This window comes from Cicer arietinum, chromosome 4, assembly GCF_000331145.2.
Source record: "Cicer arietinum cultivar CDC Frontier isolate Library 1 chromosome 4, Cicar.CDCFrontier_v2.0, whole genome shotgun sequence".
NCBI classification, from domain to species: Eukaryota; Viridiplantae; Streptophyta; class Magnoliopsida; order Fabales; family Fabaceae; genus Cicer; species Cicer arietinum.
Window position 1 is genome coordinate 14,692,699 of NC_021163.2, and position 20,087 is coordinate 14,712,785.

At 32.4% G+C, this 20,087-nt stretch overlaps 4 protein-coding genes across 11 annotated transcripts in view; all 4 read right to left on the reverse strand.

Annotated features, from left to right (window-relative positions):
- LOC101501487 (zinc finger protein 7-like) overlaps positions 1 to 531 on the reverse strand; it is a 1,179-nt gene extending 648 nt beyond the window's left edge. Inside the window, exon 1 of the mRNA XM_004496856.4 lies at positions 7 to 531. Within this exon, the coding sequence (XP_004496913.1) occupies positions 7 to 273 (267 nt within the window). The 5' untranslated portion in view covers positions 274 to 531. The remainder of the gene's footprint in view (positions 1 to 6) is intronic.
- Positions 532 to 2,290: 1,759 nt separating this feature from the next.
- LOC101502007 (protein NONRESPONDING TO OXYLIPINS 2, mitochondrial-like) lies at positions 2,291 to 5,281 on the reverse strand. 8 transcript variants are annotated; one of them, XR_003472213.2, is made up of 5 exons: positions 5,005 to 5,281; positions 4,661 to 4,821; positions 3,763 to 3,832; positions 3,129 to 3,146; positions 2,291 to 2,585 (listed from the first exon to the last, which is right to left on the reverse strand). XR_003472213.2 is itself a non-coding variant. In XM_004496859.4 (4 exons), the coding sequence occupies exons 1-2, from the start codon at positions 5,163 to 5,165 to the stop codon at positions 4,671 to 4,673; spliced, it is 312 nt and encodes a 103-aa protein (XP_004496916.1). In that variant the 5' UTR covers positions 5,166 to 5,280; the 3' UTR covers positions 2,291 to 2,585; positions 3,129 to 3,146; positions 4,661 to 4,670. The 8 variants fall into 8 exon arrangements, 5 of the variants coding, with proteins under 5 accessions (XP_004496916.1, XP_004496921.1, XP_004496919.1 ...); XR_189692.4 differs by having other exon boundaries at positions 4,703 to 4,821; positions 5,005 to 5,279; XR_001143681.3 differs by lacking the exon at positions 3,129 to 3,146.
- A 1,713-nt stretch (positions 5,282 to 6,994) lies between these two features.
- Positions 6,995 to 12,844, reverse strand: LOC101504366 (alpha-L-fucosidase 2). Its single transcript, XM_004496866.4, has 10 exons — positions 12,483 to 12,844; positions 11,915 to 12,060; positions 10,521 to 11,386; positions 10,180 to 10,312; positions 9,819 to 9,977; positions 8,967 to 9,191; positions 8,775 to 8,876; positions 8,195 to 8,330; positions 7,649 to 7,844; positions 6,995 to 7,491 (listed from the first exon to the last, which is right to left on the reverse strand). The coding sequence occupies exons 1-10, from the start codon at positions 12,700 to 12,702 to the stop codon at positions 7,173 to 7,175; spliced, it is 2,502 nt and encodes an 833-aa protein (XP_004496923.1). The 5' UTR covers positions 12,703 to 12,844; the 3' UTR covers positions 6,995 to 7,172.
- A 4,297-nt stretch (positions 12,845 to 17,141) lies between these two features.
- LOC101504693 (uncharacterized) lies at positions 17,142 to 18,964 on the reverse strand. Its single transcript, XM_004496867.4, has one exon. The coding sequence runs from the start codon at positions 18,960 to 18,962 to the stop codon at positions 17,274 to 17,276; it is 1,689 nt and encodes a 562-aa protein (XP_004496924.1). The 5' UTR covers positions 18,963 to 18,964; the 3' UTR covers positions 17,142 to 17,273.
- Between the last annotated feature and the right edge of the window lie 1,123 nt (positions 18,965 to 20,087).

Consider the following 20,087-nt stretch of genomic DNA (forward strand, 5'->3'; position numbering starts at 1 on the left):
TCTTTCCCTTTTGTGGGCGTTCTGGTGACCTCCTAATGCTTGTGAACTAAAGAACTTCCTCATGCAAAAGTTGCATGAAAAAACTTTGGTTGGTCTTGATTGTGAATCAGGGTCTCCAGCTGTTGGAAGTGAAGTGCCTCCTAAACTCAGGTTTAACCACTCTTTGGGATTGTCATCTTCACTTCCTTCATGACTGTTCTTATCTTTGTCCATCACTTCACCTGGTTGTTCCTTGGCTGTTGTTATAAGAGTTGTTTCATCTCCCTCGATCATCCTTTCTTCCTAAACTATCGGATGAATTCTGGCGGTCAAGGGAAGTTGAGTAGATGAGAAAAGGGTTATTAGTATTCTTTTAAGGTTAATTCAAAAGAAGAAAAAACGAATAGACAAGGGTATCAGTATAATGGAAGTTAGATGAGAATGTTGTCTATTTTATGTCATCCCAATCAGTTACCCCACCTATGGATGCTTGGTTCTGTAGGGAGCAATGCTTATGTCATCTTCACTGTTTGCCCCCTTTCAAGCTAAGGATTCCCCACTAAAATATTTTTCCCTTTTTACTCTTTTCTCCTTACAAAGTCCCAATCTTCTTAGGCTAACTTAGCAATAGAAATATAAAGTTGACTATTATAGTAAATCTTTCCATCCACTGTCAAAATCAAATCACAATTTATTTGAACTGCCTGCCATATGTGCTTCGTACCAAATCATGTATTAAATCTATACATGCTATACTTTTTTTTTTAGTAGGATCGATGTAGTGGATTTTTCAAGATGGAGTCTTCATGTTTATCCACTTTGGTTTTTGGAATATGATTTAATTTTGTTTATTTTTTACCTTTTATATTCCACTTGATAGTGAAAGTAGGATCTGACTTATGAGCATAGGCATATATGTACATATAAAGTAGGGTTGGCTTGGCTTTTCATTGCTTTTTGATGTGATGTTTTGTGGGGAAGAAAGGTACCTGATTGTATACAATAATGTTGACGAAAAGTTGGAAAGGAGATAACACAATCTGTTGCTATTTTAGAATAGTTTACACTGTCGAGTCAGGGCATATGCTGGGTGTTTTCCTGTTGGGTTATATTGGTGTTCCTTTTCAAAGTTGTACTGAACATTTGATTTTGCAGTGAGATTGATAAAATCGCAGTAAGTCACCTTAATTTTACAAAATTTCGGAGTATAGCTATTTTTTAGAAGTTACAAGATGTCGCTTTTACAAAATTATAGTGCTTCACCGAAATTTTATATATTTTTCCGTGAAATCCAACAAACACTTAGTTGCAATTGTATATGTACAGTGGAAAAATTGCAATCAAGGACCCAATTGCACTTAGTTTATCCGTTTCAGTGGTCCTGGAAGAAGCCACTTGTATTTTGTTTCCCCCTCATTAGCGGAGGAAAATTCCACAATTCCCTTGTTATGTAAAGGTTGTTCTCCTCACACTTCCTCTCTCCGATACAAACAGTGAAAAAGGACATCTCAACAAGACCCCAACCAATTACAGCATAGCTTTGTGGAATGTAAACTTGAGATAGAAAGTGGTCATGCATTGTATAACACTGAATTTTAGGAACAAACTCGTGTCATGGCTTGGATAATTTTATTTTATAGATAAATGTTAATTTAATGGTTAAGTAATTTTTTCCTTTTATTGAAGTTTGAATCTCGATCTTTGAATTTGCCCAACTTCTTCGATGCTTACCTGAAATCAGTGAACTAGTTAAACTCCTCATTCAGGGCTTTGAATGATGACACTAGTCAAACAACAAATTGAACACGGCGACAAATTGAACCCAATAGCTATTTTTCAAATACGATGAGTCATATGAGAGATTATCTTCCTAAGTGGAAACGTATAATCGTGCTTCATTAGGAGAAGGCAATAAAGTATCGTTTCCCTTTCTGTCTTCATTTTATTGCCTGTATCAGCTTTATATGATACGTAGGAGAAAAATGGCGAGATTTATGCTTTAAAAATTAGGACATTATAAATCAAATGTGGTGCATGCAACACCGTCTAAATCTTACGTGCAAAATCAGTCAACGACTAAAAAATATCAACGCCATTGAACTTGCATTTAATTGTTTATTAACACAGCATGACATAATCGAGAAGTATAAACGAATTGTTAAAATACTACAACGTGCTAGGGTGTCTGTGATGTCCAGTTAACGATTATGTCTCCATTTCCAAATGCATTCCTCCCTTTTAATAAACTGTTTTGAATCAAATTTAATGTACAACATTAAATATTTTTCGGGCAATCTGTTTACTTTCTAACTTCAATAAAAAGCATGCGATGAATAACTATTATTCCCAAATGATGAATGTACAGCATTTAACCAAAAACCAGATACAACAAGAATCAATAACTAATCTTGAATATTATCACAGTTTGAGGATTAAAAACAGGTTCTTCCTTCCTGAGTCAAAAAAGGAAAATTAAAATAAAAGCATAACAGATGAGTCTCATTCAAGATTCCAACAACTGTTATTTCCCAGATAATACTCCCGTAATTATTGGCTCTCCATAATCTTACAGGCAGCCATACAAATCCAAAAGGTTGCTCAAGTAACTGCAACAGCAAACCAATTCGTAAAAAAAACAGAAATAGTACAAGAGATTACAGGCCATTAAGATTTTAGATAATAATACTTAACGCCTAAACATGTCATCAGATCAGTCCTCTTTCACAAATTATGTCCTCAATAGTATGCATTACAATTGCAACTTTGAAATTTGAAATCACTCAAAGAATTCAAAATCGGTTCAAACTCTCACAACACAACAGCGACATCCAACAAAGACCTAAGTAGTAAGAACTGTTGGAATAAGTTATATTTTTATGGCCAAAATATTTTTAGAAAACTAAATATCAAAAGGAATGGGAAGAGGCTGTAATCATCCTTCATATTAAAAAGACAGACTGTAGAATTTGACTACCATGCGAAGCTGCCTGAAGAATTTAAATTGTCTTGGACTCTTGGTACAAAGTATTTCAACCAGAAAGCAACTTCATTACCACAAAAATATCATTTTTCGTAAAAAGGATTTGGAGTTGTATGAAAGAGGTCATTTGATTTTAACCATAATTATCAACAGGAATATAGAACCTCACCTCAGGAATCAGGATCACCTGTGAAAGGAATGGAGTTTACCAATCAGTAGTATTAGAATAACTGATGAAAGGACTGGACAAACAGCCATTTCAAGGACGACTCTTGCATGGATTTTATTTGAGAAAGCGAGCAAATTTATGCATGGATTAAATTGAAAAGGGACAAAATTGTCCCACCCACATGACATTTTTAAGGAAGCCTCTATATTTCTAATTGAAGAACACAAATAATTTTATATCTTGACAACAGCATTTAGCATTTTGAGAATGGTGTAGAAACTTGAAAACAAAAAGTTACATACAGTTAATAGAAAATGAACACCTAGCAAAGACAATTATTAGGGACATAATCTTAGTTTTTGATTCAGTCAGGACTGAGGACTACATCAATAACTGCTCACTCAGCATATATCTTCAACATTAACAATAAAGTACCATATACAATGGACATTAACAATAAAGAATTTTCAAAAAAAGAAAAATGAACATTCAGTTTGGATGTTGTGGAAAATCTGACTAGTGTCCAAATTCATCTCTAAGAATCACCAACCACTCACTCACTTGTACATTTGATTGAAAATATAATTGAATTTATAATTTTGAATTTTGGATAAAGGAATCAAAGGGAACCTACAATGCAGCATTCTTCTCTTGCAATTGGATTATTGATGTCCTCGTGCATCACCCATCTTTTCCATTCATCCCTATAAATTCAAATCTTAATACCTTATCATCAACCAAGCTAGACACACTCACAGAGCTCTACCCAATTCATCTCATCACATTAAGCAACATAGGACTAGCTAGTGTTCGGCATCTAATATTATTCTTACAATTTAAGAAAGAAACGTTTTTTTTTGGTGAAGTGGCTTAGAAATCAATATTTTTGGAGTAAACCTTCCATTTACTCCCTAAACAATCATTCACTCCTATTTAGTCCCTAAACTATAAAAATATAAGTTGTCCCTAAACTATTATGAATCCATCAAGTTAACCCCTCAGTTTTTGCTTTAAAAATAGAAGAGAGAATGATAGTTTAGAGACTAACTGGATGGATAACAAATAGTTTAGGGACCACTTATTATATTTTTATAGTTTATGGACCAAATTGATGATTCATTCATAATTTTTATTTACTTTTACTCGAGTTTTGGTTTATGCCCTATGATTTGGTTCTGGAATAAACTTTGGTACATTTTCTTTAGGTGATTTTGGTGCAGTTTTTAATTTAAAAATACATTTTTTTTATTCAAACGAACTTCGATAAAATTATGGATTTGAGAAAATCATAGGTAGTTATGAATATTTGAAGTTAGGAAAAACACCAACAGCACCTAAGGAAAAATGTGCTAAGTTTTTTTCTTTTGTTTTCTTTATGTTTCTTCTTTTTATCACTAAACATACAACAACATAGATAACCTCGCCTTATAAAACAAAGTGAACCTAGAAGTCAATATAACAAAGCAACAAAAACGATTTGAACATTTCTTTTCCACAGACACTACATATCCTATAAAACAAACAAGACTCACAAAGAGACTATTAGCGATCTTGACAAGAACGACGGAAGGTACCATTGGACAGCTCGCTACAAGCTCGTGCACTGACAGCAAGGTGAGAAGTGAGACACGCTACAGCCATCGTGCTATGCAGTGGCAAAAGTGATTGTATGCAACCCAATTGCCCCAAATTCCTGCACATAAAAAAAACACATTTTTTAATTCTTAACATTGAGAACATGCAAAGTACAACAATAACATTCGCAATCAAATTAATAAGCAATTTCATTTTCTTCGTATAACTTGTAATCGATTAAGAAAAAAAAAAAGTGAATGTAAGAAAAGAAAAGGGTGGAATGGGAATTTAGGGTTGGGACCTGGAAGTGGTAGCAGGCGTGGAAAAGAGGCGGGACTGGATGCGAGGGGCGGCGAGGGGCGGTGGACGGATGCGGGGAAGGGGAGAGGGCGCCGGCGAGCGAATTGAAGATCTGGCTGTAGAGATGAAGGAGCGAGATAGCGATGCGGATCGGAACGCCATTACTTTGTTTATCGGAAAAGCGCAAACGGTTTTTAGGGTTTTGTGAGGGTTTAGTTTCAGATTTTCAGTGGACAGTGGCACTGAACTACTGATATTGGTAGGTTTTGTTTTTCATTGAATTCACGTCGAACGATGTCGTATTGTTTTCCCTTTCGACGTTATGTTTAATACTTAATTAAATATAATAATACTAATAATTAAATTGTCAATTGAAAAACTATTTTAAAATTAATATATATATATATATATATATATATATATATAAATATATATATATAGATAGATAGATAGATAGATATCTGTAAAAAATTGTTTTGGAAACTAGCTTAATAAAATAGAACGAAAATAAAATAAAGAACTATTTTTAAATTTAAAGTCATTCACTTCAAATTGAAAAAAAAAAAAAATCAAATTACAAAACGAAATATCAGATAAAATAAGATTTGAAATTGTTTATTGGATTTTAACTTTGCTTTTGACACAAACATACTATTAAATTTGAAGTAAAAATTATTTTGATTATGCAAATAGCAAATTACTATAGATTTTCTTTCATCTCTACTTGCATAATTTCATTCGTTTAAAAATTATATAGAAAATCAAAAGAAGATTAAAAATTAAAATTTTAATTAAATAATAATAATAAATAAAGTACTAATTATATGAATGTTGTAAATTGTTCACTGCCATAAATTTAAATTTGAGTTTGATTGAATGGGGTGGAATCCTTAAAAGAAAGTGAAAATCAATTAAAGAAAAAGTCAATAATAAATAAGAGTGAAGATTTGCATTTTTAAAAACATCTATTTTTTAATGTCTTGTAAAGTTTTAATTAGTTGTTTATAAGAGTGATATGTTATGTATATTCTCATTCAAGAATTTCTCAAAAATTCGGAAAAATAAATATAAAAGATAAATCCGACATGGAAAGCTTGTAGATAATGCCACTATATCTGAACACAAACTTGTGATTTTGGTTATCATCCACAACTACATTTGTTTCATATTTTATGTTTCATTGATTTATACATAAGTAAAGATATATTAATGGAAGTGTGAATTGATGGTTTGGGGAGGTGCTTTGATAAAAAAATCAGAGTTCAACTCTTCTCTTCAACATAATTAATTATTAATTATTAATATCGACTATTTAAAAAATAATAAATCTTTGATTGTTAATCTAAAATGACAAATAAATGAGCCAAATATTTCAAATCTGACGCAGGTAGTATCTACTTACAATCAAATTAAAAAATTATATGTGATCCATTTCTGAGTTCCTCCCCCATTTCAAAGCAGATAGGAAAGTCTAATGCTTGAACAATATAATATTTTCTGAACTCTCTCTGTAGCACATTCTATCCTTGGGTAAGGAATAAGGATTAGCTTTCTATTTTTGGTCTATGATTTGAGAAGGATGCTTGTATTTTAGAAACATATCAGCACTGGGATCATAATCATAATACACACACACACACACACACACACACATATATATATATATATATATATATATATATCGGAGCAGCTATCCATTCCTACGGTTACTTTTGCTCACATTAATCACTTGAGACTTTGAATCTTCATAGTATCCTGATGATACTTGCATTAATTGGTCCAAAACCTAACAAAATGATATACTTTTCACACCCTCAAAATCACTTCAGATGTAAACATAAAAAAAGATACAGATTTTGTCCTGTCCAGTCCAAATGTGTACTTTCAGACAAAAATTCCAGATGTTTTTTTAGAAATGTGGGAGGTGGACAAAGTTGTTTTCCAACAAAATGACACTAATATTCACACCCCAAAGGCAGCCACACAACAAATGCATTAACAAAATGCTTCTCCATTAAATTATATCATCCGAGACTAGATGACTCATGTAGAATAATCATAGAAACAAGAAATATATCATGATCCATCAAACTACATCCAATACCAAATTGTAAAAAGTATTGCATCTTCTTTAAGATTTTATTGGAAAATTGGAAGGCAAAAAGAAAATTAAGGAATCACTTCGCTAAGGGAGTATGTCTTCACACACTTCAACCCATTATTATATGAGTAAACTCTCCCTGGTGATAAATTTGCCACAACCATGTTCCCTCTATAATGTAGTCTCATTCTGGAATTATGGTTTTGTGACCAAAGCCCAACTTCATGCAAATCTCCTTCTTTCCAACATATGTTGACCGTCACCCCGCCACGTGCTTTTAATCCTTTGACACAGCCATTCGCCCATTTATCCCGAGGCAACGCGGGAAGTAAGTAAAGGTCCTTCGTTGTGCTTTGAACAAGCATTTCTGCAATTGCAGTTGAAAAACTGACACCAAACAACGATAATTTTCTCAGTCAAACTAATTCAAAATTATTAGTACAGTTAATTGCCTAGTTTCATCACAAGCAACATTTCAAGCTTTCATATGATGAAAGTGAAAACAACAAGATACACAAACATTATAGTTAAAGATGGGGCTTACCCAAAGTTTGCATCAATTTGGAATGGAGGATGTGTTGTGAACATGTTACTGTAAAGTCCTCCTTCGACGCCTTCTTCATGAGCAGGGTCTACCAAGACGATCAAGTGTTTTATCATGCGATATGCATGCTCACTGTTGTGAAGATGAGCCCACAATGAAGCTTTCCAAGTTGTTGACCACCCAGGACCTTCGTCTCCTATAACAAAATCGAAGAATGGTGATTACTGTTGAATTATACTAATTATAGTATTAAAGCTGAAAACATACAGCCTTATATCATTCTAGCATACAAGGTTGAACACGAACATGAAAATGAACTGGGTAGGTAATTCCTAATATGAGAATGTAATATATTTGTTGTGATTGTATTCTACATTACGGAGAGTTTATTAACGATTACAATCACTAAACTATTCACCGTGGTTTTGTCAATTTCATCGTGAAACCAAACATGCACACAGGACGATTCCACGATAGTGTATATACTTACAATAACTATTCTGTCTGGAAAAAAAAAAATTAGCATTTAAAGCTCTGGTAGAAGACCTCTTTTGATAAGACTATTATCCACAGCTTTACAGAGATCTGGAGTTTTCTCAAGACTTATTGTGTGCCCTGGAAACAAGCCAAACAGATGAGAAACATGCCGATGAGTTACTTCTGGGTCCTGGAAATCTTCAGCCTGTCAAATAAATAAGGTGTTAAATTTAACATGCAATTGATAGTCTACAGTCCAAATTTGTCATTGAAAATCATAACAAGATATTAGATGACATAAGATGGATAAATTGACACTTGTGAGATGAATCGTGTATGTTTGGTTTCTCTTTTGGATGGGGTAATTCTAGAGGTGTGGAATTGATTTTAACATATTCAGATATGTTTGGAAAAAAATTGATTTTACCTCCATAATTGATTCTAACTTGAAGCTAGAATTTGGAGCTTTTTCCTCTGGAATTGATTTTGAGCCTCAAATTAACAGTTCAACTCACTTTTATGTGAAGTGAACGAAACATAAATCACTTTATATTCAACTCACTTTTAATCAAATCAATTTTCATCACCACAGAACCAAACACACACAAAGATAAGGAAAGAAAAAATAGAATTGAGTATAATTGCATACCCATTCCATAATGGACCCATCCCTAGCAATTTTTGTAGGTGGAAGCTTAGACAGAGACTCAGTTACTCTTTTGATAATAGCATCATCATGTCTTCCCAGGACCTGATTTTGACAAACTCAGTGACTAAGATAAAATTAGGATAACCAGAAACTAGTGTCCAGTATTGGTTTGAGAACTAAGATCAGTTTCACCTCAGCAGCAGAAATGATTATAGAGAAAACTTCTTTTATGATTGAAATGTCCATGGTTGTTGAGTAGCTCACACTAGCACGCTGTTGATCTGGTGCAATGAACATGTGCTCTGGTGAAGTTGATGGATTAGTTTCCAATAATCCACCAGGGCCTTCAATCAACCAATCCAACAAAAATAATGTACTTCCTTCCAACAAAGGATATGCTTTATTTTTTAGAAATTCCTAATACAAGAGAATAATCAACCATTACTTACCCAATACCTGGTATGTGTGTTTAATAGCACAGCAAATAAAATAATGCATATAAGTATCATCACAGTATATTAGATATTTCATCCCTCAGCTGGTTGTACCCCTGACACCCATAAAATGAAACATGACATTAATTATACTTTTTTTCAGCCTTCAACAATGATTTTACAGCATGCTGTTTCCGAAAATTTTTAATCATCATTGCTAAACAAGGTATTTGTTGGACTAATACCAGTTTGAAATCTCATTGTGTAAATAAAACATAATAACAAAAAATCGCTCAACATGGGTTTTGTTTCCATTAAGAGAAGGTTAATTTGGCATGTATGGAAAACCCAGCTTTTTAAGGTATAGCAGTTCTTGATCTGCAAATTTAAAAACTCGGCGAAATCAATACTTAGTGCATGTTTGGAATCACAGTGAGTTTGGCTTAATGATTGTGTCACCGTGACTTTATTGAAGCTCCAAAGTGTAGCTTCTACTAAAATCACAGTAGCACACCATGGTTCTACCAAACTCATTGTCAATTTAAACATGCATTAATTTTGAGTCAATGATATTAAGGCTCAAATAGTTTATTAAAAAACCAGGACTTACCTTGTCCATTGTATAAGCGTAATGCTCCCATAGATGGGTGCAAAGCCAAGCTCCACCCATTGGCCATAACGCCCAAACAGCCTCACCTCGATCTGGGGATGTTTTAACCCATAAGTCAGAAATTTGATGTGCAACCCAACCATTTGCTTCATAGTTCACCTGTATGCCAGATCAAATGAAATTCTGAATAGAATATATAAAATTCGCAACATGGTGTGCAATATGCGAAATTATTTTTCTTTAGCTTGCCAGAGGGGAGAGTACAAAGTTACTGATAGCTGACAATCTTAATTTTAAATGATCACTTTCTCAAATAGAATGTCGAGAATCATATGAAAGAAAGAGTAAACAAGCAAAATACCTTTGCAGTTTTACTACCATTGATTTGCATGGCGGAAATGTAATCAAATAGTGGCTCTTGACACTCGCGTAGATTGCAAGAAAGGGACGGCCAATAGTTCATTTGAAGATTTATGTTCAAGTGCTGAGCCCCACTGGATGACAAAAAGAGCGAAAAAATTATAAAATCTTATGAACTCTTTTAAGAAATTACTTCTAGACATTTATTTTATACTCCTTATCCATAAAGAAACTCTAAGCCACCTTATAATCTTTAAAAACTATAGCCCCCAATTTATTTACTTTCCTTTTACATATTTATTTATTTCTAGAGGAGGGATAAAAAGTGAAGGGAAAACATACTCCCATGCAGGATCAAGTTTGTCGTTCCATATACCCTGTAGGTTTGCCACCTGAGTTCCAGGACGCGAACAAGATATTAGTAGATATCGACCGTATTGAAACAAAAGCTCCACAAAGGAAGGGTCTTCATCATCTTGAAATGATTTGATTCTTGATGAAGTTGGAACAGTCTCATCACCTCCCAATGGAGTGATGTTAGGTTTTCCTAAAACAGGCTTGGAACTTTTAGAGAGTTGCAATGAGACCCGATGAAATAGATTCTGATAGTCATCCATGTGACGTGCATAAATTTCATCATATGAAAAGCTTTTCACAGACTTCATTTTACTCAAGGACTCAGAAGCAGGATCCTTCTTAGAGTCTTCAGGCTTAGTAAATGGACCATCAAAAGATGAGGCAGCTGTTAGAAGCAAAATAGCCCAATCTGCACCTTCAACACTAAGCTTCTTATCATCCAAAACATGTATAACCCCTTTGTCATTACTAATCTGCATATCAAGAACTGCACAAAACTGAATTCCCTTTGGTTCGTCGCTTGAATTCATCTGTGGTGGGACCCTTTTGCGACGACAATTTCCTTCCATTATTATCTGATGTTCGCCACTTACCCGCGAATTGTAAGGTATTTGGCTATCCAAAGACACTGTAAATGATAATGACCCCGACTTGCTTGTGGAAAACCTTGCCACTAGCACTTGGTCTGGATTAGAAGCAAAATGTTCTCTGGTAAATTCTACATCACCCACATTGTATTTTATCTTTGCTGTTGCATTATCCAAATCAAGCTCCCTATAATAAGATGCTTCCGAATATTTACGATGAGAATCATCGAATTCTAATTTAATATCACCAAGAAGTTGGTATACCTTCATGTAAAAAAATAAAAATTAGTGATGACTACCCACATTGTATACAAGGTTCCTAAACTCACCCATCAACACATTTTAAGTTGTGGAGTGGGGATGGGATTCAGATTGCCTGCAATCAGCAATTTTGCACATTCACACAGTCAGCACGTTGGTGGTCATTGGATTGAGATCGAATGATCTAGATTTCAATGCAGATTTGTATTTATTAAAAAACTGAAATACCGAGCTTGAAATTTGGCCCGTCGGACCTCAACCTAACGGCCACCAACATGCTAACTAAGTGAATGGGTGGATTGTTGACTGTAGGCAATCCAAATATGTGGGATAGGGGAGTAGACAATCCATGAATGAGAGTACTAGTTGAATAAAAGGATGTGATTTATATTGTAGAAATATAGCAACTACTTGGATTCCTCTGGTTTATTTATCATGTTCTTTGGTTGTCAACCCCTAACATCAGTCTAATAAATAGCACAGTTTCTCATAAATTGCAGGAAGGGTTAATTTGTAGTATATGTTACATACATCACTAGGAGTTCCTGACAATTTGACAGCTTCTGTTGTAGCTTCTGCATATTTTCTTTCATCAACAAGTTTTCGGACTACAGCCAGAGTTTCAGGAGCATTTTTGTCGGTGTAGTCTGCAGGTATCCCAGTCCATAGTGTGTCCTCTTTGAAAATAAATAAATAAATTGAATCCTTGTGTAAGTAAACTTTTTAAATGATAAAGACTCAGACATATCTGATCGGTTATTAATATGGACAATGCAGCATGAACTTAATCTCAGTTTATATAAATTTACAACTAGAAATGCCTTTAGTCACAAACTTACAATGAATTTGACAGCATGTTACACTGTCAAACTCTTACTACTGAGATGACATCTCATAAAACATACTAAGTACTATTAAATAAAACAAAAAGGGATGAAATTTCTCTTAAATAGCATAATTTCTCCATTTGTAAATGTAATAACTAACAAACATTCATAAAGTCCCACATTGATTAACATTTTGATAAAAATAAATAGCAACTAAAATGAAAGTGTTAAAAATTGGAATTAAAAACAATAGGATTAAGAATTACTACTACCATTGAGTTGAAGAACTTCAGATTGAACACCACCCCAAACCATGGCACCAAGACTACCATTACCAATAGGTATAGCATCAGTAAAGTGCACAGCAGGCTTAGAAAAAGTAACCTTCAAGGGTCTTGAAGCTTCATCATCATCAGCATTTGATAAACTTGGGTTCCAAAAGTCTTTCTGTGAGGGGCGGCGCACCAGAACCCAATCTCCTCCATCTTCCATTGATGAAGAAAGAAAAAGATAGTGAGAAGAAGGAAGAGAGTGAATGAGTCGGTGGAAGTGAAGAAATAAAAGTAGGTGGTATTAGCTTGAGCCTTGAAATAGGGACACATAAACATTGAAGTTGTGAAGGCCCACATTGTCCGCATTACTTTCTGGGACTAGACATTGCTCAAGTAAGTATCTAATCAATTCATGTCAGAAAAGAGTTTTCATTAAATAACTACGAAAAATATCAAATTCTCCTTTTTTTGGCATCAAAGGGAAATTAAATGTTAAGCAAAAATTTGCTCAAAATATACTCTTTGGATTCTTTTAGATTTTTTTCATTTCAATTTGTAGTTCAAGGGATAATTTATTCTTTTTTATTTATTAAAAATAATATGTATTCATTTAAATCTATATAATACATCAAAAATATCGCAAATTCAATGTTGTTAAATTTGAAAAATAGTCATTTTTAAATAAATTCACAGTCCTTAAGTTAATTGCATAAAATGGTAAAATAAATACAAATGTGATAAAATTAAAATAACAAAAATACTTATGTTTATAGATTTGCAACATTGACAACCAAATTATTACTTAATTTATACTAGATTGAAACTAATATGTCAATCTGAATAGAACAAATATCGTATCAACACCGCATTAAAATAGTGAAATCTTAAAAAATATAAAAGAAAAATTATATGCATATAAAAACCGCTTATATAGATTATGGAAAAAAAGAGGAAAAATACATATAGTGCAATGATTTTGAGCGAAAAAATGACTCTGAGAGTGTAAGAAGGTCAAGAGATAGCCGACTAGATTTTACCTATGTTGAAGGGATTTCTTATCAAATGTAACTTTTTATAATTTATTAGGTTTTTAATTTAGCATTAAATATTGTGACATTTGTAATGATAGTAGAGAAATATATATGCTCTAAAAAAATCTAGGTAGTTTTATTTTCAAGTGAATGATGTGTTGATATAATTGGGATATGTGTTGAATAGCATACGGATATTGGTTGACATTGATGCAAGATATGCTCTTGAATCATATCGATTTCGACATGCAACAATTTTTGAATGGTATTGCTTCTAGTGAATATTATTTGAGTGGTTTAGCTTCAAATGGTAATTTTTTTTGTAGTTTAACTTCAAGATAAATTATTTGAAATGATTTGGTTTAAATGGAAATATAATCGTTATCGTGGATTACGATTGTCGGTGTATACAATGAAAGTTAAAGATATGTCAATTTAAATAAAAGTGAAGATCGTTGAATTTGGTTGAAATTAAAAAATCTTAAAAAAGTATGACATTGTCTAAAATTGTAAAAAAAGAAGGAGGTCTAAGCTATATATATAACCTCTAGTTATTTGTTATAAAAACATTAGTTAGAAAACACTTTAAGATATATGACATTCAGAGTATTGTAATATGTAGTTTAGATATTTGATTTAGTGAATGTGATTGTATTAGGGGCGATGAAATGTAGTTTGAGATAAATTTATGTGCCGTAAAAGTTTTGTATAATGTTATTCTTTAATTGTCTTTGGACAATATTTATGATTTTGCTTTCGATAATGTATTTATTGTTATATTATTGTGTTTACTTGTATTCTTTAATATTTATGTATGTTTTTCTTTAACACACAATCATCTACTCTCTAGATCTTATAATGATTGTCGTTTTAATAAAAATAATTTATTTTAAAATAAATATTATTTTCAATTTTAAATCCAATTTTAATTATTTTTTTTACAGTACACTTTAATTATTATTATATATACAACACTTAAAAATAATATTGTATTTTATATAATTAATAAGAAATATATTAATAATTAAAATAAATAGTTTGATAAAATAATTAACTTTTCTCTTTCTATTAATATATTTTTTACTGAATGTGAAAAACTTTAAACAATTAATTCATTGCGATCCAGAAAGAGTTTATTATTATTATTATTATTATTATTATTATTATTATTATTATTATTATTATTATTATTATTATTATTATTATTATTATTATTATTATTATTTTACCTCGACATCAACCTCGACAAGATAAAACTAGAACTGAACTTAGGAGTGTGGTGCCATTTTCGTGGGGGAAATAGTATATAGTAATTTGCACGTGAAGGCTGACCAGATAGCTGTCATATAGTTGCAGGGTGGGCAGTATAATCACGAGATTTCCAAGATTGTCTATCTTTGGACATGGATGTTGTTTTATAAGGTTTGGATATGGAGATCTGAGACTACTCCTGTTTTTTACAAAATATTTTGTTTTTATAATGTAAGAGAATAAGATACAATCAAAAAATAGATTAAAATATAACATGCTATTATTAATGTAATAGATAATGAAGTCTCTTAAACATTTGATTATAAGTTTGATTTATGATTGTTGTGTATGAAAGAAGATTTGTTGGAAGGAATAAGTTTCTTGAATAGATTTTTAAGTTTAAAAGATTATACACTAATTTTAATTTAAAGGATAGTTTTGATTAAAAAAAATATATAAATTAATATACTTAGAATTCACTAGTAACAAAACTTATCTATTTTAAATCAATTTTTGATACCATACAATCGAATACAAACTAAATTAAATGCCGATCTCAAATACTAATATTTTCTTTTTTTATTTTTACATTCTAACCATTAATCAAATTGAAATTTGAGATGTGTTTTTCAAAAGTCCTTTAAAAACATATAGATTGCAAAAAAATTATAAGTAAAATTGTACTCCATCAAAGAGAGGATAAAGTACTTTAACCCATTACAATGTGCAAATATCAAATGCTTTGTAAGTAAGTGAATGAATTATTCTACCAATAAGAAAAAAGAAAATTATTTTCTTCTGTCCCCACTAATTAACCAACTCCAAGATATATGTTTGACTTTATCCACCACCCTACATTAGTTTGTCACCACTATTTTAAAGATAATATTGTTTCTCTCCTAAATATTGTTGCCAACCATATCAAATGACTAACATTCGAATTCATTATTTCACCGTCAAAATAAGATTTATTTTTCTTTCAATAACCCTTATTTATTTTTTATTAAAATACTTTCTTTTTAAAACTCTAAATTAAAATACTTCTTTTTTTAATTATGTATTATTTTTACAAATGACGACTTCTTTAAAAAAATTTAAATTTATAAAAATGTCTTTTTTTAAAAAAATTAAGTTTTTTTTAATTTTTATTTTAAATTAACAAAAAAATTGTCGAAAAAAAATTTAATTTCTTTTGAAAAAATTCTCTTAAAGTCACATTTGTAAATTCGAGCTTGATTAAGGAATTCGCTATTTGCAAATGTGATTTATAAGTAAGAAAAAAAATATATTTTAATATAAAACTTTGAAAAGAGAGTAGTTTGATAATTTTTCTCAAATAAAATAAAATATATTGAAAAAAAAAACCTCAAAATAAAAATGCATAAAATGTACTTAATGTATTCCCCCCCCACTTGGACTAAATAAATCAACTCATTCATCCATTGTAGAATTGAACACCAAACAAACTGCACCTTAAGACACCAAAGAAGTCAATTATTTATTTCAATACCTTAAAATTACAACCACAACATTGTTGGTGTGTATTTGTAATAGCTCCTCTTGGTCTCAATATGCCTTTCTTGCATGTAATCTATTATCTTGCAACAATTCCAACCAAGAACTCGATTATAGGATTGCCACAACAACTTTTCTATTGTATTCTACCACAATGAGTCATTACTTAAATTTAATTAATTCTGATTAGATATCATTTGGATCCTTAGAACATCTCTACCTCCACTCTCTCAATAATGAAATTAGTTTTTTACACCTACCTCCTTACTCTCTTTGGGTAAACAAACATTCTCTCAACTAACTCAACAAATTTTCCTTTCCTCTAAGCATCCTCTCCGTAAAAATCTCATTCACATTTGTGTCAACTCATTTAAACCTTCTTAATTTGGAGTTTTGTAAAAAGAGAATAATAAAGATTAAAGGCATGCACGTTGCTCAAAACAGAATTTATAAGTACCACCATTTTTTTCCACCAGAATATATAACCTTTTTTTTTCCATCGCTTCCACCACTAGACTCCAAGTTATGTGTGAACTCAAACTGAGAGGCCTTATAAGAATTGAAAATGAAAGTTATCTAAGTTGATTATATACAATTTCAAAGCTCTCCGATATTGTTTTTATACTACACAAAATCTCTCAAATTCTTTAACAAAATGGCATCATCTACAAACCATATATAGAATATAGATTGCAATATATGACATTAAGTATATTGTATCCTACATTATACAAATAAATATATTGTTTACTTCCTTAATTTTACAAAATTTAAAATATTAACAACTTATATATTACTTTAGTGTTTATTTCCTTCTAGCTACGGTGGTTGAAAAAATTAGACAAATATTTAAGTATTACGCTAGATCAAATATGTACTATATTATACATCATAAACAAAGCATTTATTTCACTAATGTGGTGATGGTTGTTTACATACCTAAATGAGAACCTTAAAGATTTATTTATTAGGAGGGAGGTATAGTTATTAACATTTAGGATATTTTTCCACGAATTAGAGGCAAGTCAACTTCATCACACCACTCAATAGATCTAGTTTCAAAATGAGAACCTTTTGATTGGTCAGACAAATAAGTAACACAAAATTCTCCCCCTATCCTCCACTTCAACACACTTCCTTCCATATCCTTACTAAGCCTCCACCCTATTTCTTCTCCATATTCATCCCCTGCAATTACCACTGATCCGCTCTTAGTAAAAGGTCTATTCGCCCCAACATATCGCCCTCTCAATCCATTACCCCAATCATCCCCCGTTTTGCTACTGGGCTTCCAGGAGCCCACTTCCTGCCCCGTCATATTATCATGCAAAACAGCGTCAAATATCGCTGCATTCCCCTCCGCGTCTTGATCCATTCTCCAATTTCTATTCCTCATTCTCCTCGACGACTTTGCAGACGCTTTCACCTTCGAAATCTGCGACTTCTCGAAATTACCCCTCACAATCTTCTCAATTTCAACTTCTCTCTCACTATTCTCCGTGGACCGTCCCAAACTCAAACCACCAACGTAAGTCGCTCCGATTTCCGGGCCAACCCAAACCCGAGCCCTAGAAGGAAAATGTTTCTCCTCAACGAAATCCACTTCATCACCATGTTTAAAACCGAGCCTCGCCACGTGGAGTCTTATATTGTCAACACGTGCATGAACCTGAATAAATCCATCGTAAAATCCAACGGTATATTCTAGCTGCACGTGTGCCTCCAATTGATGATGCGCTAGACCGTACCTGATTACTGACTCCTTAGCATCTATACCGTGGAATTGACTTTTATTACCATTGCTTCCCGCCAATTTCATAGTCATAATTGGTGCGTACCCTTTTAGAATCCAAAGACCGTGAGACTCCGCCGCGTAAGAGAATTTCGGATTCGAACACCACGGCAAAGGCACGAGTGTTTGTAATCCTACACCCAACTCTCTTAAAATGCACCATTTTGCTATTATGTAACCAAGGGTGCGCATGAAACAGAGCTCAGTGTCCACACCTACGGTTATAAAGAAGGTTCGGAGAACCGAAGCTAGTTTCTTAGACGACGCTGTTTCGAGAATAGGAGCGAGTAGCGAGTGAAAGTAGAGCGAACCTGCTTCGCTTGGCGCGTCGCACGCGCATAGCCAGAAGAGACGAATTGTGAAAACGAGGTTGAAGAAAATCGAGAGGGATTCCGGTGTGTGCGAGTCTATGATCCATGCGATGGGTTCAGGTTTCAGTTTTTGAAGCTGAGACCTTGGGCAAGTGCTGTCGTGCGCCGTGGGTGAATTGGATATGATTTCTTGAAGGAGTTGAAGAAGGAGAGGGAGATAATTAGGGTTTTGTGAAGAGATTGTGCATTTTTCTGAGATCCAAAGTGGCTTTTGAGCGTTGAATGGATGAAAGCCTTGTAAACAGACCATAAACGTTACAACGGCTTCAGAGTTTGAACCGGAAGTTCGTTCGGCTTTGAGGTAAATAGAGCGAGTTGAATTTGAATCGTCTTGGTAAGTGGCGAGTTGGAAATTGGGAGGTGAGTCAGAGTCGTTCCACTCGGACGAGTTAGGGAGTTCAGATATCCATGACCAAATATCCATTGTATGGTGTGTGTTTGGGGGGAATGAATTGGATTGAATAAATGAGGTGGTTAGTAGTTTTAAGGAGGGAATGAATGATAATGGGATTGCCAACATGGGAAGAGGAACTGGTGGTTGTAACGGGATTTTTCTGTCTTATTTGAGGCCAAGTTTGGATTTATTAAAAGGAAATTGTTGTCGTATTCATGTACGCAGAGTCAGATTTTGTTTCGGTTAGTTTCTGGGGTTTGGAGCCTTACACGTATGTAGCAGTAGCACTGGACTTGTCTAAGGCATGCAGCTATTTTTTTTTTTTTTTAAGCTGCCAATAATTCTTAATTTATAACAAAGTGGGCATGCAGCTATTAATATGAGTGAATAACAAAATTAGAGATAAATCAGACAAAAAAAATCTTTGTTTTTTCTCCAAGTCTCCAATAATGCTATGCAGATATATTGTTTTCGGAAGCGAATAAATGAGTTGAGAAAATAGAATTTACACTTGTAAGTGTAAATTAATTTTACAGGACGGTCAAATGATATTATTGATTTTGATATATTATTGTACTTTTATGATTGTTTGAGACATGCAATAACCATATTATAATATTATACATTAATTAATCTCATAAAGATTGTACGTCAATCTCATAAATATTTTACCTCTTCTTTTGTATTGAGTTTAAATATATGCGAAATTATTTATGTTGCTACTATATATCAATATTACATGATATATTAAAATTCTTATGGTGTACTAGCCCTTGACCTCTTGTTACTGTAACTGAGATATGGATTAGTGATGTTTATGGGTTGTGTTACTTGTTCGGATCGACTTTAACTAAATTTAGTATTTATTAATTTTATTTGAGTTAAGTTGAGTTTTCGGCATATACTTTTTATATCAAGTTGGAACCAAAGTCAATCTAATTAGTAACAGATTGGGTTCATAGATTGTAAAGATTTTTTTTTTTTATAAAAAAATATAATTAAATTTAATTACTTAAAAATCTCAAAATTCATAAAATTTTATCGCAACATAACATTCAATATTTATAATACAATTTAAATACAACAAAACTGTTAAATCGGTTAAATTAATATCAAATTCTCAAATAAAATTCATTAACTAAATTATAACGATACATTAATATTAAAAAGAATATATATATATATATATATATATATATATATATATATATATTGTGTCAATGAGATTTATTTTTGAGTGTGCTTGTCTCT

Bases quoted from the DNA above. Each gene is read 5' to 3' on its own strand.
- LOC101502007 (XM_004496858.4), bottom strand. From the start codon at position 5,165: ATGGCGTTCCGATCCGCATCGCTATCTCGCTCCTTCATCTCTACAGCC. The intron at 4,822-5,004 runs GTCCCAACCCTA...TTTTATGTGCAG, and splicing joins ACGCCTGCTACCACTTCCAG to GAATTTGGGGCAATTGGGTT.
- LOC101504366 (XM_004496866.4), bottom strand. From the start codon at position 12,702: ATGGAAGATGGAGGAGATTGGGTTCTGGTGCGCCGCCCCTCACAGAAA. The intron at 12,061-12,482 runs GTAGTAGTAATT...TTATTTTCAAAG, and splicing joins TGAAGTTCTTCAACTCAATG to AGGACACACTATGGACTGGG. The intron at 8,331-8,774 runs GTATGCAATTAT...TTTATTTGACAG, and splicing joins ATGGGTCCATTATGGAATGG to GCTGAAGATTTCCAGGACCC.
- LOC101504693 (XM_004496867.4), bottom strand. From the start codon at position 18,962: ATGTTGGCAATCCCATTATCATTCATTCCCTCCTTAAAACTACTAACC.